Genomic DNA, 15309 nt, shown 5'->3' with positions numbered 1-15309 from the left:
TCGGATGTCATTGTGCCTGGCTGTGACAATTTACATAACGTTCTTGGGGAGCAAGTGGGGAACTGTTTTACTTGGGGGGGGAGGAAATAACTTCTTGCTCCAAATGGAGTAAAAGTGTATGTGAATGTTTTGCTAAATCCTGTGGAGGAAAAAAAAACTGTAGTGGGACAATAAGAGATGTAATTCTTTATCCTTGTAAGAAGCTAGTGGGAGGGACAGTGTAGCCAAAGATGTTGCAAAAGACATACTTAAATGAATTATTTCTCAATCCTCTGGAAAAGAATGTTCAGTATGTCTTGACTGATCAATTCTGCTATCACACATTTTCTGAATACCTGGTTGAGATGGAATTAATAGAGTTGAGGCAAATAAACAGCAATACCCTAGAGACAAGGAATAGTTTTATCCAAATAGCTGAAATATTAGGTTTGCTGCCAGTTTGAGGCTCAAAAGGTTGTTAAATAATGTAATTGTCAGTTACTCTAGTCAGAACTGACTGTGCCCAAAACAATGTGAGCTGCTGGTTTCCTCTCTAATATCCTGTTTTGAACTATGGACTTAGTTTTCTTCATGTTCTAAATCATGTTTCAATTCCATCTTCAAGTCCTTCAAGAATAACTACCCTTGCAGACTAAAACTATTTGCACGAATAGGAGTTCTGATATCACTTTTAAAGAAGTTTCATTTCAAAATGAAACCATCTGCTTTTTAGCTATAGAATAGTTGTATTTTGGGGTTAGAAGTGACTTCTTCTTTTGTAGCTAATTAAATTCTATTCCGGGAGGAAAAAAAAACCCACGACCCTACTTCTTTCTCCCAGGTATTCAAGAAAGTTGAGCATCAATACATGTGAATAACATGGATAAAGGAGTTGCTATAAAAGTAGTATTTTTCCTTTGCATAAGCATGACTAGGGAGAAAAATATTATGGGCCAAATTGTTTGCAGATGTAAGTGTTGTGGTTTCATTCAGTTATGGATAGATTTTTTTAAAAGATTTTGTCCCAATAGGAGATAATATGTGCAAAGAACTTAAGATGGTCTAGCCAATTTGTGGGTTCTCAGTCTAAGCTGAGAAATTGGCACTATGTGCTCTTGGAAATATGGCTTTCAGAGGACTTTGCCACATTACAAAACTAGAGGTTTTGGCCCACTTATGAAACTAGCTGTCTGAATACAAATCTTTGCATTTTTTTTAGGTCAACCCAATAATAAAATTGTGTTTCCTTCTTTGAGTTGTAGACAAAGGAAGGAATCCTTCTCAGTGGGTGGATTGTTGTTGTCCTCAAAGGCACTGGTCACTGACAGTAGTGCTAAATATTGGTTCCCTCTTTGGTTTGGATTATTCTGTATGAAAAAAGGGCAAAGGATCCTCCAAGTTAAAACTTTCCACCGTATACAGTAAACCTCTGAGGCCTCCTGATTGTCATCATAAATAAACTGTTCTTGCTTTCATGGTCTGTCATGAATCTGCAGCTGAAAATCCAGTCATGGGTACTGTCAACTCCATATGCTTAAAAATCATGAAGCTGGCTCCCAGTCATGACAAAGAGATACTTTTAAGCCACATAGCTCATGCATATAACTACTTTCTACATATCGAGAGTGGGAAAAGGTGAAGGAATTAATTAACTCCCTAATTATAGGGGTTCGGTGGGTGAAGCATTAGGAGCATCAGTGCAGTGAATAGCAGTAGTTCTGCTTGTCCCACAGCAGTGATGTTATACCAATATTGCAAGCATCCTGGAAACAGTGACACAGCAATGCTGTGCATGTTGTTGATAGCTTCATTAATTCCTGAAATTATGGGAAACTCAGCTTTGACCCATCCACTCTTTTCAGCCCTCTCTGTAGTTTCTCATTCTTGAAACATCTTCTGAGTTATGTTTTACAGCAAGTTCTTCCAGTCCCTGCTCATGATTAAGTTCATCTAAGACAAGTTCAATGGGATTTGAGAGCATGGATTTGTTAAGGACCTTGGGTGTGTCTGGGTGAGCGTGTGGAGAGAACTCTAGCTTCCTTCCTTAGTAGTACCTGGACCACACTTTGTTCAGGGATGACTTGATATCTGTACAACAACGTTGTATGCAGCATAGGTTTTATGAAAATGAAGATAGGTTCAGGGTGAGGCCTTAAAAATTTCCACCGATACATCTTACAAATGTACTTAGTATATCATGATGTTTTCAATTGTTTGCACACAGAAATGTTGACTTTAAATAACTTTCCAAACAGATGGCACTCATCCTTAATTGATTTAACGTATTTAAAGCCATCGTCAGGCTCCTTGTGCCTCCACAGAAAGTATAGGAGTCCACACCAGATGTTTTTCTCAACAATGTTACCACCTCAGCTGTGCTGTGTAGTACTGCTTTGAGTGTTGCCGGGTTAGTTTTGACCTATGTCTCCCAAAAGAAAGTGAAAAGCAGAAGAGCTAGATGTTGCCTATTTGCTTCAAGTCCCTGTTTTGGTTTTGTGGGACTTTTATGTAGCTGATCTGTTAGATGTGAAATTCAGGTCTCCACAGCACATTCCCCTAACAGTCTGCTGTGTGAGGTTGTTTTCAGAGGCTCTAAAGGAGACTCAGAGATTGAGTATTTCCTTAGAGTCAAGGTCTTGGTACAGACAACGTGCTGCATGCTGAGTTCTCCTATTTGTGTGAGTCACGAGCTCCAGGAACACTATGGGCTTAGTGGGTTTATGTGCTGGCACTGCATCTCAGGATGCAGACAGGAATGAATCCGTAGTGAAGCTCAATCAGGCAAAACCTTCCCTTTGCTGGAAAGAGAATGACAAAGTGATTGGTATCGCAGTTACCACTGTGGGGCTGTTGCCTGGAAAATGCTGCAGGACAGGCCAGGACTGATGTATCCCACTGGCAGCCTTGATCATGGCTCCTGCAGAACCCTGCTGAAAATCAATGTTGTTCTGGAGAAATCCCCATCCAGGCTTTGGCCTCTTCAGTGATGCCATCTTGGATCTCTCAGAGGCGACTGGGAACACTGGTGTTACAGTCCTTCCAGCAAGTGCCTATCTTTTTTGTTCCTTAGCTGTTGCTTGTTATGCCCTTTAATTAAAAAAATAAATAAATAAATAAACCCAAACTTGGAACACTTGAAAGAGTAAAAGAAAATAAAACGTAAGCTGGTTGGATTTTTCTTCTATCCATTTTGCCTCAGTAATCTTATCAGCAAGATGCTTGGCTTGTTAAATTTGCTGAAATATTTGCTCCCGATAAGCCTTATCGAGTGCGCTCTTTCCACTTCTCATACAGCCTGACAGTGCCCTCTCGTGCTCGCGGGCCTGGCAGCGTTTTGTGTGCTGCCTGGGATGGATGCTCAACCATCTCCTGGCAGCATTGGCAGCTGGAGCAGCAGCAGCTCATGCCAGCAGCAGTTGTTAGCCCAGTGTCCTCTGGGCTTATCCTTCAGGTATATCATGTTTCTTTGCAGAAGAATGCAACGCAGGAGTGTGATGTACTTATTGCTTGCCTCTTGTAGTAAATTTAGCTGGTTTTTACAATGCTGTTTCTTCATATTGCTTGGCAGACTTACCTGGGAAATGCCTGTTGTTTTACAAGAGAAGCACATTCACCTGTCTGGGCTGTGATGCGCTGGTGATTTCTCAATCCAGCATGTGCAGAACAGGCAACACTGGTGAGCATCCATGCATCTTCTGTTCACATTCATCCCCAAAGATACAATCATCTCTTTTGGTTCGCCTGGGTTTGTTATGTTGCTGAATGAGTGTTTATCTGCCAAGTCATCCATTTTTCTCTAAATGCCAGAGAGCTTCAGTAGCTTTACCAGCACCTGAAAGCCTTTGGCATTTTGGGGTCACTGATTTGGACTTGCTGTCAGTGCTAATATTACTTGACTCTCGAAATTCGATTTCAAGCCTTGTGCAAAGCTACATGTGGCCAGGATGTTCAAGTGCAGGTTCATAAATTCCACCCACCAAAACCCAACAGCTAATAGTAATGAAGCCCAAAATGGGAGTGGTGTGTGGTACCAGATCCACTTTGAAGGGTATTTACATTTTGATGCTGAAGAGCCTCTTGCTATACTGGTTTGTGGCTTATGGGTATCTACAATGGCAAACTTAGAAGTCTGTGCATTCTTATTTTTTCACTGTTTCAGATACCTGCACCTCATTTCCAAAATGCAAGTGGTGAGTTGTGAGGCTGAGCCCACAGAGAAAGGGGATGTGGATATGAAACGCATTTTCCCTTATTACTTGCCCTCTCTGTTTTCTGTAGCTCTGACCCCCACTTCCCAGGTGGAGCAGTGGCTGGGCAATGGGAGCAATTCCATAAAAATGCTGGGAAGAGATGTATAGCCTCAGGCTTTGATCTCAGCTGGGACAGGGCTTGAGATAGGATAGCTGGAAGCAAACAAAACCTGGGACCCACCACTGAACACTAGGAAAAATACTTTTGGCCTGATAGCAATGTTGAAGACTTACTTTAAATGATCCACAAAAGCAAAACATTGCTCTTGAAATGTTCTCCATGAAGATATTTGTCTGCGCTTCCTATGTGACTCGGATTCAGCAGGGATGGGGAGCAGATGGGAAGAGCTGATGACAGCTTAGGACAGGCTGGGCTGAAGGAACTGAGCTTCCCTAGAAATCTAGCAAGAAGGACTGCAGAAAACATAAAGAAAAGAAAGGAGGTAAAGGTGGCTTGGGAAATCAGGTCAGATTGCAGCAGGCAAGCACTAGTCAAATGGGAGGGAGAGAAGATGGAAAGATGCCAAACAGCTTTGAAAGAGAAGGGTTTCTGAGTGGTGAAGACAGGGAGCTGTGCACGTGAGCAGTTGGAAGGGGTAGGAAGAGCAGCAATGGTGTAGCACAGCACCCTTGGATAAACCTCTGAAACTTCCCTTCCAGGACAGCAATCAGCAAAGTGACACCCAACTTAAAAGCCAGTGTGTCCGAAGGCACAAGCAGGGTGTGGACACGAGTGAAATGAAGAGAGGTTTGCAGTCTGGTGCACACAGGCAGAATCGCAGTGGAAAGATCAATGGAGAGGAATATCCCCTGCTGCTCCTGGGGTCTGTGTTGCAGCCCATGGCTGGCTGCACGCATAAGTAAAGTGGGCTGCTACCTGGAGGGCAGGCTGCCTGCTCTGCTTACATTAGAGGCAATGGGTTTTGACAGAACAGCATGTTCCTCTCTATAGCCAAGCTCTCCCTCCTGTGCACAGGAGCCTTTGCTGATGGAGGGACTGGGTTGTGTGGGTGGCAGCTCTTCCTGTGAGTGAGGGACCAGCACCAGCCCTCCCAGCAGCAGCAGCAGTCAATGCTCTGCCTGTGTCACAGCCTGAGCTGCAAAGAGCACTAAGTTGTGGTCTTCAGAGCTCCTCTCTGCCTCACCCACGTGGCAATGGCCAGGGGGAGGTGGAGCGAAGAGGATCTAGGAGGAGGAAAATCTCTTGGCTCTTCCCAAAGTTCCCCTGAAATATCTGCTGATCTCCAAGCCTGCACTTCCTCCCCTCCAGATCCTGTCAATGAACTTAGTGCTACATCAAGCCCTTGTTTGTGTATCACCCCTGACCACTTGGCTCTCTTTCTGCCTTCTCCCAGACTCTCCCCCTGTCCCTTCCTCAGACCTTTTGGCTACAGCTCTAAACCAAGGTTTTGCTGGAAGGTCTAAAGCCAGTTCTGTTGTGAAAGATCTTCTTCAGCAGAGGCACTGGTATCAGGTGAGGTGCCAGTGTATCTTCCTCTTCCAAGTGACATTTTTGTGGCATTTGTGTACAGAGGGCCAAAGCAAGGGTTAACGCTCTGACAGGCTAAGGGCAGTGGATTAAGAATACTACAGAGGGCCAAAGCAAGGGTTAACGCTCTTAACCCTTAAGGCTAAGGGCAGTGGATTAAGAGTATATTGTATCTGAAGTTAAACAGATCTTCCCGTTCCTCCTCTATTATTATTATTAAGGTTGTTATTACAGTCATTTGTAGGGCATCTAAGTGAAGTTCATCCGGAATCTAAATGCCTGAAATTGAGGAGCAAGGCAGAAGAAAACATTGAAATCTCCAAGTGAAGATGACCTCTGTTGCTCTGTGAGCTCAGACTATTTTTGGCAGGAGCAAAATGGAGAGAAGGCTTGCCTTGGAAAGGAGGCAGTGCAGCTGCCAGGCCCTGTAATTAGCCGGAAGGCTTCAGAGTGCGGGGAGGAGGTCACAGAGCACATGGCTCGGGCCGTGGCACTGCTCCATCCAGAATAGTGCCTGCAGGAATGTAAAGCCTAGCCAGAGCCCAGATACCACAGCTGATTCCATGTGAAGGCCAGAACCCTTCTTCTGGGACTTGTGAGTCTACTAATGTCTAGTGTGCACTGTGTGCGTGCACGACGCTGTCGGGTCTTTGGAGCAGGAGACTTATCTTCTGATTCAGTCCTTACCAAGTGCCTCCAAGCGTGCTTGGAGGGAGTGGTGATGCAGAGTAAACTAGAACCTCGATGACCCTGAATTGCAAGAAAACTTCTGAAATGCACAGTAATGGAATTAATAATTTATATCCTTCTTTAGTGTAATTGTAGAGGAAAAATAATTACAGTAGGCAAGATTTCTCTGGCAACCTCTGGGTCAGTGAAACTATTGTATCTCTTTATATGCAAATTCCAGACCTGCCAAGAGGCTATGTACAAACGATTTTCTGCTGATAATTGAAATTGAGGGTAAGGGTGGTTTTTTTTATGAAGACTTTCGATTTTTTTTTCAAATATTTTTATACTGTGTTTTTTGCAATCTAAAGAAGGTAATCAAGGAAACAAGACTACAAAAGAAAGTGTGTAACGATTTCTACTACAGATATCTTCCTTCCATGATATTTAATAGGAAAACCACATTTATTTTTTCCTAAAGCAATTCATTCATTGATACAGGCTCATTTAAGGATGTAAAGAGCGAGTATAGTACACTCAGAAGTCACACAGCGGTAGACATGGGCTTGATATCAGAGACTAGAGATAAAAACCTCCATTCCATGACAATATTCCTTACTTGCTACTCTCATCAACGGGCAGCAGCACAACAATGTATTTGTAGGCTCCCAGAAAAGCTCAATCCAGAGCCAGTTCTTGGCCTAAATTTTGTGTTCCTACCCAAGCACAATTTCTCTATAGAAATGAAAGCCAAGCAAACATTCAGGTAATAGGGGAAGATGTATTTCAGCCTGCTTTACTTAAGGTGTGGAGTTTTACACCAGTTCCACTGCTTTTTTAAAATTTTGTTTTGTCTCCATCCCTGTTCAAGCAGCAGCAAAGTTCAGCTTCTCAAGAGCAGGTTGACTTGGGGCCGGGGGGTGTGTCTCAGTTCCTCGTTAGCTGATGGAGTTACACAATGTGGAAAATTCAGGGACTTTAAAATAATGATGTGTGCTTCTTGAGAGGCGTTTCCCATCACTTCAGTATTGAATTTCAGTGCCATTTTAGGTAACCAGTCTATTTCTTATGGGTGCCGTTGTGGGTATTTCATTTCCATGTGCATGGATTTGTTTCACGGGTCTGTTTTTAATGTCTGAATGGGACACCTGAGGGAAAAATGAGATGATAATGCAGGAGAGAAGATGAAAAAATAAACATAATGATCTAAACATCTAAGATGTTTCCTCCATAATTTTTTTGAGTCAGCATATTTTAAATTGCATGGGCTATGGCATGGATTGGCATAGAGTTTGATAATAGTCTTCATTCACTCACTTCAAAACATTTCTTTAAAAACCTTCAACATTTTTTTCTGGTCTTCACAACTTTGCTGTGGTATCTGACAGGGATGCCAGATGGCCCAAAGAGATAAACGTCAAACAGGTAAAGCGTTCCCGCGTCCAACCCTTTGATGGTCTCTGTGGTGACAGCTCGCTGGAGATTTATATCATAGAAATACTTGCACAGCACCTTCTCTGACTTGTGCCGAGACTCAGGTCCAGAGCACCTGTCTGCATTCCGCAGTTCCGTCCAGATCTGATCTTCTTCAATCTTTTTCTTGTACACACAGTACTTGCTCTCCTCTTGAGTTCCTAGCCAGGCAATGGTGACAGAGTTGCAGGTCCTCAGTTTACTGAAGGACTTGATTTTTAAGCTCTCTGGAAGAAGTGGGAATAAGGGCTTGTGGAAATGGGGGGACACCTGTACTTTCACAGAAGAGTTAGTCTCCTCTGTGGACCTCACCTGCACCAAATATGTGTCCAGCAGCTTTCCCTTCAGTGAGAAATACCTCAGTCCTGAGATGTTTTCAGATGCCACTGTTTTACCGTTCTTTGTTATGTGAACCCGTACTTGGCCACGACACAACTGAAAGGTGAATTGTATTTTCTTGTGCCTTGCCTGATACTGCAGACTGTAGGATTTTTGTTTTTTCCCGTCCAGGACAACCTGAATCACTTTCCCATCCTTCAGCTCTGTTATCTTAGGTTCAGGCTCGTCCAGGGTTCTTGCGAATGTCCCAGTGTAAGCAGCGCTGGCATTTGTGAGGAGATTGACAACAAAAACATCAAAGTAATACTGAGTGCTGGGACTGAGATTGGGCACTGTGTAAGTGTTCTTGGTACCCATGCATATCTGCCTGACTTCCCCACTGCTCACTCTGTTGATGATGCTCAATTCACTGTTGGACAATATCATCACCTGCTGCGGTTCAAGAAGGTATGGAGAAAGAGACAAAGCTAATGCTGGTGGCAGTTTCATTCCAGAGGATCTGATTGCTGTCTCAGCAGCACACAAGCTCTTATAGTTGTGCTTTTCATTAACTAGAAGACAGTACTGGATGTTTTCTCTGTGTTGCAAGACAGACGGACTGTGTTTCCAGGTCAGAGTCACCGTTGTATGCCCAATGCCAATAACATCTATGCGTGGATCCATTGGAAGCTCTGGATAGAGGTGCCCAGATGTTGTGTCAGTTGTTAAGTACACAGTGATGTGTGTGTCTCGCTCAGTGGATAAGAACTCTAGCATGTAAAGGGCAGAATGAGAAGACATACCCATGTAAGTCTCTACAGAATTTCCCTTATAGTTAAAAATGGTGGACACCATGCTTGGAGCCTTCTGAGATTTTGAGACCTCTTGTGTATCATGATCACCTGCAGGTAAAAAGCAGACTTGTAACTTTTGTTCTAACAGATGTGGAATAAAGCATATTGCATAGGTTTTATTGTTCATATGTCAGGGAGCATCATGTTTTCTTCCTAAAAAACAATAATTGTAACTAAAAAATACTTTTTGCTACTGGCAATTTATTAAAATAAAATTTGAGTAGCTTTTATTTTAGCAGTGCAGTTGTAGAATTGTTTTCAAAAAGACTATAATTATAAAACCACAACTTGCAAAAGCTTGACTTGTATCATGTCTGATGTCCCTACAATTTTCTCTTAATGCTTCTTTCCTTGGGTACGTTACTTCAAGGAGACTCATACTTTCTATGAAGGAAGTTTTCTTTGGTTTAGTTTTGTGCCATTGTCTCCTCTGAAGAGGGAAAATTTATGACTTCAAAGGAACATTATTTGAACTCCTCAGTCAGATGTACCTGCCTGACAGGTAAGAACTTGTTAATGCCAGCTTTCAGACTTTTCTTTGAAAAATTAATTAAAAACTCATGAAAGAGAATGGAATTTCCTCTTAGGCTTAAAGGCAGCATAATGCCCACTGCCATGGTAGATGGTAATCCTAGAAAAATAAATGGCTAAACCTTCTCTGCCTCACTGTGGGGAGCAAAATGACCAGTTCAAGTGGCCTAAGCCACAGAAGAAGAGCTGAGGTAGCAGAGGGCAGCGTGGGCCAGTACAAACAGCTTATGAAGCTGATGTGTTCTGGTGGAACCCCAAAGACCCAGGATTGTTCCCAAATATTAACCTTAGATTTAGACTTTTTCCACCTGTAATCCTTGATTTGCTTGAGTTGATGGCAAAATCCCATGGGCTCCCATGTTTCACACATGGAGACATGGATGCCCTCTTCAGCCAATGGCAGCTCACAGGAGAGGAAAGCATGAGATGCTTAAACTTATTGGGAATCTCCTGCAGTGCAACTCCTTATGTATAACTTATGCTTTCTTTACCTCTGCTTAGGCAGTCTTGAAGGTCTTACCTTGTGCTGCTTTTCCAAGGAAACTTGCTGAAGCCTTGTGCACAAGTATGCTCCATTCAATGGGAACATCACATGGGGTCACTGTTACTGTGAAAGGTGCAAGGGCTCTGCTTTCCTCCAAAACAAAGTAGTACCTGTAAAAGTGGATTAAAAATAGAGGGAAAGTGTCGGGAAGTTCAAGTCTGCCTAAGATTCCTTGTAATTGGCCATTCTGATATGGGTAGAAATGACTGCTACGCTTTGAGGTGCATCAACACAAGGGGATGGTGAATATCTGAAATCTTCAGCTGTGGGAAGAATAGATGCTGGAGGGTTTTTTCCAATTCAAAAATATTTGCTGGAAGTTTTATCCACTTAACTGTAGGCAATATTTTTTCCACTGCATTTTAACTCACTTGAACTGAATATCATATCTCAGTACTTACTGGTTGTTTTGGATGATGGATGTGATTAAACTGACTGCTTTCTAGATAACCACCTATTGGCTAACTCTGGGGAATTTGTTACACTTTTTTTTTTTTTTTTGCAGGGTTTCAAAAGCTTTTAGAGCTTATCCTTCCTACTATGCTTTTGCACATCTAGGTCTTCCTGGGTGTTAGATGAAGTGGATACAACACAAGAGTTTTAGCCAGTCCTGAACGTTATCAGATAACAATGTTTTTTCATCCAGGCCAGTTCTACCTTACTTGCCTTCATGACAGAAGTTGGAGCACGTGAGCAGTACAAAGCAACATCAGCCTACTCAGTCAGATTTTGATTCTTGCTTAAAAAAGCGCAGCCCCCTGTCCCACCCCTTTGGTTTTCTGTTTATTTCTGTTGGTTTGGTGTGTACAAACTATATGAAATATAGTGTACAGCCGCAGAAATGTTTGGACTCAGGTCATTCCTTCTGCAGTTAAATGAAGGCAATTCAGGATTATTTTTTTTGTTCATTAGTGAGACAAGCCTAGTTGTTATGAATAGATCATGTCAGCCTAGAGGTCTGACTTACTTTCAGGATATGGATACTGGGCCAGAGTCAAGCTTCACTGGAAACAGTTCCACAATCTTGAGTCTTCTACATTTTAAGCCAAAACTTCTGATCTCTTGTCTTTGTTTGGATGACTCTGGGGTTCATAAGGTCCTTACCTGATCATGCTAAACTGAGGGGGGGGTTTGCTTCCTCTTTGCAATCGTAGTGTGATGCTACAAGGGCACAGCAAAATTCACTTTTCTCTGAGATTTCAATACCCATTTGCCTTTAACAAGGATGGCTCTTAGTTTTGCTCTTGTGAGCATTGTCACATTATATAACTTGTGCCACGTTCCATTTTCTTTCTGTGCAATGCATATCAGCTCTGAACCATCTGGCTCACTCTCTGCTCCAGGACCACTCTGCTCTGGGTATAGGACAAAATCTGTATGTGTTGGTCACAGTCCAAAGTGAGGTCTGATTTAAGCACTTGAAGAGTGTCTCTTCCCAAACAAGCATATCAATATTTGCTACCCGAGATGCAGTGCCAGTGCTAATATCTAGTTCACCTACGTATCTAGATATGGCAGAAGGCTTTGCAGGTATTTTGGGAAAGAGAAGAATCTGTGGAATTTCTGCATACAAAGCACTTTTAATCTTGGCAAGCTTTAGTGCCATTCAACAAAAACACTTCTAACATACAGGACACTGGCAGAAGTTTTTCTGATAAGGTAAGAAGTCTGTGCAGATACTCTATTGATTTTGGGGAGTAGTTAATTTGCTAGGTAAAATTCTTGTATTTTACAGCAAATGTAGGATGGCCGATGGGTCTCTGCAGTTCTGAAGCCAGGCGGTTTGTGACACAACTGTTTGCTGTTGAAGCCCACTTATTCTGTATCAGCTCTGCTGCTGCTCTGACAAACACCGCACAGAAACCTGCCTGAGATGCATACCTGGATCTATGCTTCATCCCAGAAGGTCATTCCAGGTTATGGGTAAAATAATGACACTTGAGCCTGACAACAATGAGGCATTTCTCTAGAAATTCAGTGGACACTGATAGAGCTCTGCAGGTACATAGCAATTCTTGGGTTGTTATTGGTAGGATGCAGCTACCAGTGTGTCATCGGGAAGTAGCGGAGAATAAGAGGGACTGATTTGCTCTTACCTTTTAGGTATATCCTTCAGCAGGTGAATTGTAGTTTCCTTGCCATCAGCAAGTATCAGGGAGTGATAGAAATTGAAGAGATCGGTCCTGAAGCTCTGTTGGGAACTGGTGGTGGGGGCTTTTATGGAGTGACACAAGCAAGCCACCATGAGAAGATGGAGAGGCAGATAAAACCAGAACCAGGACATCTTCAGTACTGCAAAGTGGAATGACAAAAGTGAATGGAAACTGCTGTCTTGGGGGAGAAAATAAGTGACCCTCTCTTTCTGTGCCTTTCCTGGTATTTATCATATTCACAGCAAGCCAGGCATTCAAACACTGCCAGTCTCCATTCTGATCAGTTGCTTCAAGTTCACATGAAATATTTCTCAGAGGATCTCTCTGCAAAGGTTTAATTGAAGAAGCTACTATGAAGTCCCGTATCATAAAAATATATGGTCAAGTGCAATATCACAAGACAGTTATAAAAAACCAAAACCTTTCACTGCTGAAAAATGAGTGGATAATTGCATTCAAAATATTTTTCCTAATTGATAGTGTTCAGTCACTAAATTTCAAGGCTGAGTTATTTGTAATGGAGCTGTCGCTTTCAAACTCATAGGACATCACTATATCCCAAACACTACTTCTGCTGTTCTGTCAGAGATCATTTAATTTCCAGTTCATCCATCGTGATTGTAGGTATGTGTAGAGAATCAGAATAACTTATCAGAGAAGTGCAGGATGCTGTTTGAGGAAAAAGTGGAGCATCCTGGATAGGAATCTCTAACCTGAAAGCTTAGGAGATTTTAAGCTTTCAATGTATCTCATTTGGAGGAAGGCTTTATTACTGTTGGAAAAATTGGGCAGTTGGAAAAATTCTGAGACTTTTGTGTTGCCTGTGCCTTTCACATCTGCATCACTTCCAGCCCATCTCAGCATTTGCTGCTCACTGGAGCTATAACAGTTATTTTGTACTCACTCCGATAATAGATTTTTAGAAGTCATGTATACCCCTTCCTTTTGCCATATCAGGCTTTACTATCTGTAAATCTATGAAAAAAAAAATGTACACAAGCAGTCCCAAGAATCACCTCTGCAAATGCTGCCATTATTTCATTATTTCAACTGTGCTATGTACGTTGCACAGAGCTACACAGATGGGAGACACCAGTTAGAACAAGAAATGTTGACAGTACACTCCTATGTGAGGCTCTTGATTAGCCTTACAACTTTTATGTCTGCTTCATGCAGTTTCAGAAGGAGAAGAAAGTGCATAAAAGGGAGAAGAAAGAAGGGCATAGACCTTTAATACAGGTGCCAGCTGTAGCTCAGGGATTTGGAAAGCAGAGGGAGCTCTGTGAGCGAGATCCTTTTTTTAAGGAAAAAGAAGCTTATTGCATCTTACAAACAGCAAGAAGTAGAGATCTTGGTTAAATCTGATTATTGGCTAATGGTAGAAGAGAACATAGAAAACAAAGGCTCAATCCTTTGTAATTTTTACTCGTTTCTGAGATCAGCCCTTTTCTCATGGTGCCTGCAAATAGGCAAAAGACAGTCAAAATAGCTACAATTCAGCAGACCTGCTGTCCATTAGAATTAAAGTAATTTTATAAAAGGACTAGTTCTTCTAAAAATCCATTTATTTCAAATATGCACATTTAAACATAGTATAGAATATCTCTGTAGAGTTTAAAGTTTGTTTTAATCTCTGATTCCCAAAGTAATGTACATCTTCAGTACCAGTGAGATTATTATTGAAATTATCACTACCAGGTCATCTGAATGTCCTCCTTAACATCCTAATAAAGTTAGGATATTCTCTTCCTCCTTATAATATTTTCAGTGCCTGGCTGAAGGCAAGATTAAACAACTACCTGAACAAGCTGAAAGAACAGTTAAGATTATTACATTAATTCCATTTTTAATGTTATAACAGAGCCTTCCTTATGACTCTGAGTCACTTCTTTGCCACTTTATTATTCTTGTAGTCTAACTATAGCTTACAGATTCAAAATATAACCCCAAGTATTTTGTTTTACCTTTGACAGTGGAATCTGACTTGCTCTGCGCTTCAGAGAGGATTTAAAAAAAAAAAAAAAGTCAAGTCTTTCTGCTGCTTAAATGACAGGATCTTGCAAACCACACTGATACCACGGCAGCTCAGCTTTTCTTGTCCAGGAAAACAAACAAACCAAGCGACCGACCAACCTATAATCAGCTTATCCCAAAGAGAACATCATCCTAAAGGCTGATTTTGCTCAATTACACAGACAGTACTCTCAGACTCTTGGAAATATGTTACACAAAAATACTCTGCTTACCTATTGTATTTCTCGCCAGATGATCCCCAGACCACTTGCTTTCTTTGCCGAAAAAGCATAAAATAAAACGACATAGACTTCTCAGATCTCTGTAGACAGATGAAAACCAAAACTGTGCAACCAGTTTAACAGGACAGAACTGATTTTTCCATATGGCTCCTGAACAGACATAGTAACTAAAATGCTTGCCGTCTTTCAAGTAAAGAAGAAAAACCAGAGGGTTTGGGTATTTCCTTAAGTGGGATGTTTTCAAAGCTTATTTTAAACCTGCGTAATTTTCAAATCTTCAAAGTCCTGCTTGTTTCTCTTTCAGTTCTAGAGTTCCTTCTGGAGGGCTGCGAAGCACACTGGAGCGTGCTGCCTCCAGACAGCAGGACTTTATTCCGGCACAGAGTGTCAGCCAGGCTGTTAGAGCAGCCTAATCCCATCGGTGGCTGGCCAGAGAGCAGGTCTTTGACAGAAATGCACAGTGAGGAGGAGGGGGTGAGACGGAGAGAGCAAACACTGTTAACCCTTATTAGCCCTTAGTACAAGCCAGGGGCACACAGATCTCCTCCAGAAAACTGGTTTTGCACCAGTAGCTTGACGGCCCTTCCATGCAGCGTGCAATCTCTTTGCCCACAGCGTTGTAGAAGTTTCAGGTAGCTTCAGGTGTCCTGTGTTTCTGGTGTGTATTTTATGGGCCAACAGGTGCTGACTGGCTCACAGAAGGGAAGGCAGAAAAGCTGTAAGGGAGAGAATGCTCTGCATTTTTTAAGCAGACTGGAATTAGCAATCCTTTGAAGACTGTCAGGAATCTAGTG

General features: G+C 42.1%; 1 protein-coding gene across 2 annotated transcripts; it reads right to left on the bottom strand.

Annotated features, from left to right (window-relative positions):
• Window positions 1–6828: 6828 nt before the first annotated feature.
• Window positions 6829–14914, bottom strand: LOC106887041 (protein NDNF-like). Of its 2 annotated transcripts, XM_014940391.1 has the most exons (5): window positions 14507–14914; window positions 12204–12399; window positions 10084–10217; window positions 7705–9080; window positions 6829–7535 (listed from the first exon to the last, which is right to left on the bottom strand). In XM_014940391.1, exons 2-4 carry the CDS (start codon window positions 12389–12391, stop codon window positions 7729–7731), a joined length of 1674 nt encoding a protein of 557 aa, XP_014795877.1. In that variant the 5' UTR covers window positions 12392–12399; window positions 14507–14914; the 3' UTR covers window positions 6829–7535; window positions 7705–7728. The 2 variants fall into 2 exon arrangements, with proteins under 2 accessions (XP_014795877.1, XP_014795876.1); XM_014940390.1 differs by having other exon boundaries at window positions 6829–9080.
• Between the last annotated feature and the right edge of the window lie 395 nt (window positions 14915–15309).

The sequence above is a fragment of the Calidris pugnax genome, unplaced genomic scaffold, assembly GCF_001431845.1.
Source record: "Calidris pugnax isolate Ruff unplaced genomic scaffold, ASM143184v1 scaffold39, whole genome shotgun sequence".
In the NCBI taxonomy this organism is placed as follows: domain Eukaryota; kingdom Metazoa; phylum Chordata; class Aves; order Charadriiformes; family Scolopacidae; genus Calidris; species Calidris pugnax.
Note: the sequence above shows the minus strand (reverse complement) of the source record. Positions and strands in the feature narration are given on the sequence as shown.

Excerpts from the sequence above, each read along its gene's own strand:
- LOC106887041 (XM_014940390.1), bottom strand. The coding sequence starts at position 12,391 with ATGTCCTGGTTCTGGTTTTATCTGCCTCTCCATCTTCTCATGGTGGCT. Across the intron at positions 10,218-12,203 it reads CTGAAGGATATACCTAAAAG|GTACTACTTTGTTTTGGAGG; the intron begins GTAAGAGCAAAT and ends CCACTTTTACAG. Across the intron at positions 9,081-10,083 it reads CCTTGGAAAAGCAGCACAAG|GTGATCATGATACACAAGAG; the intron begins GTAAGACCTTCA and ends TTTTACCTGCAG.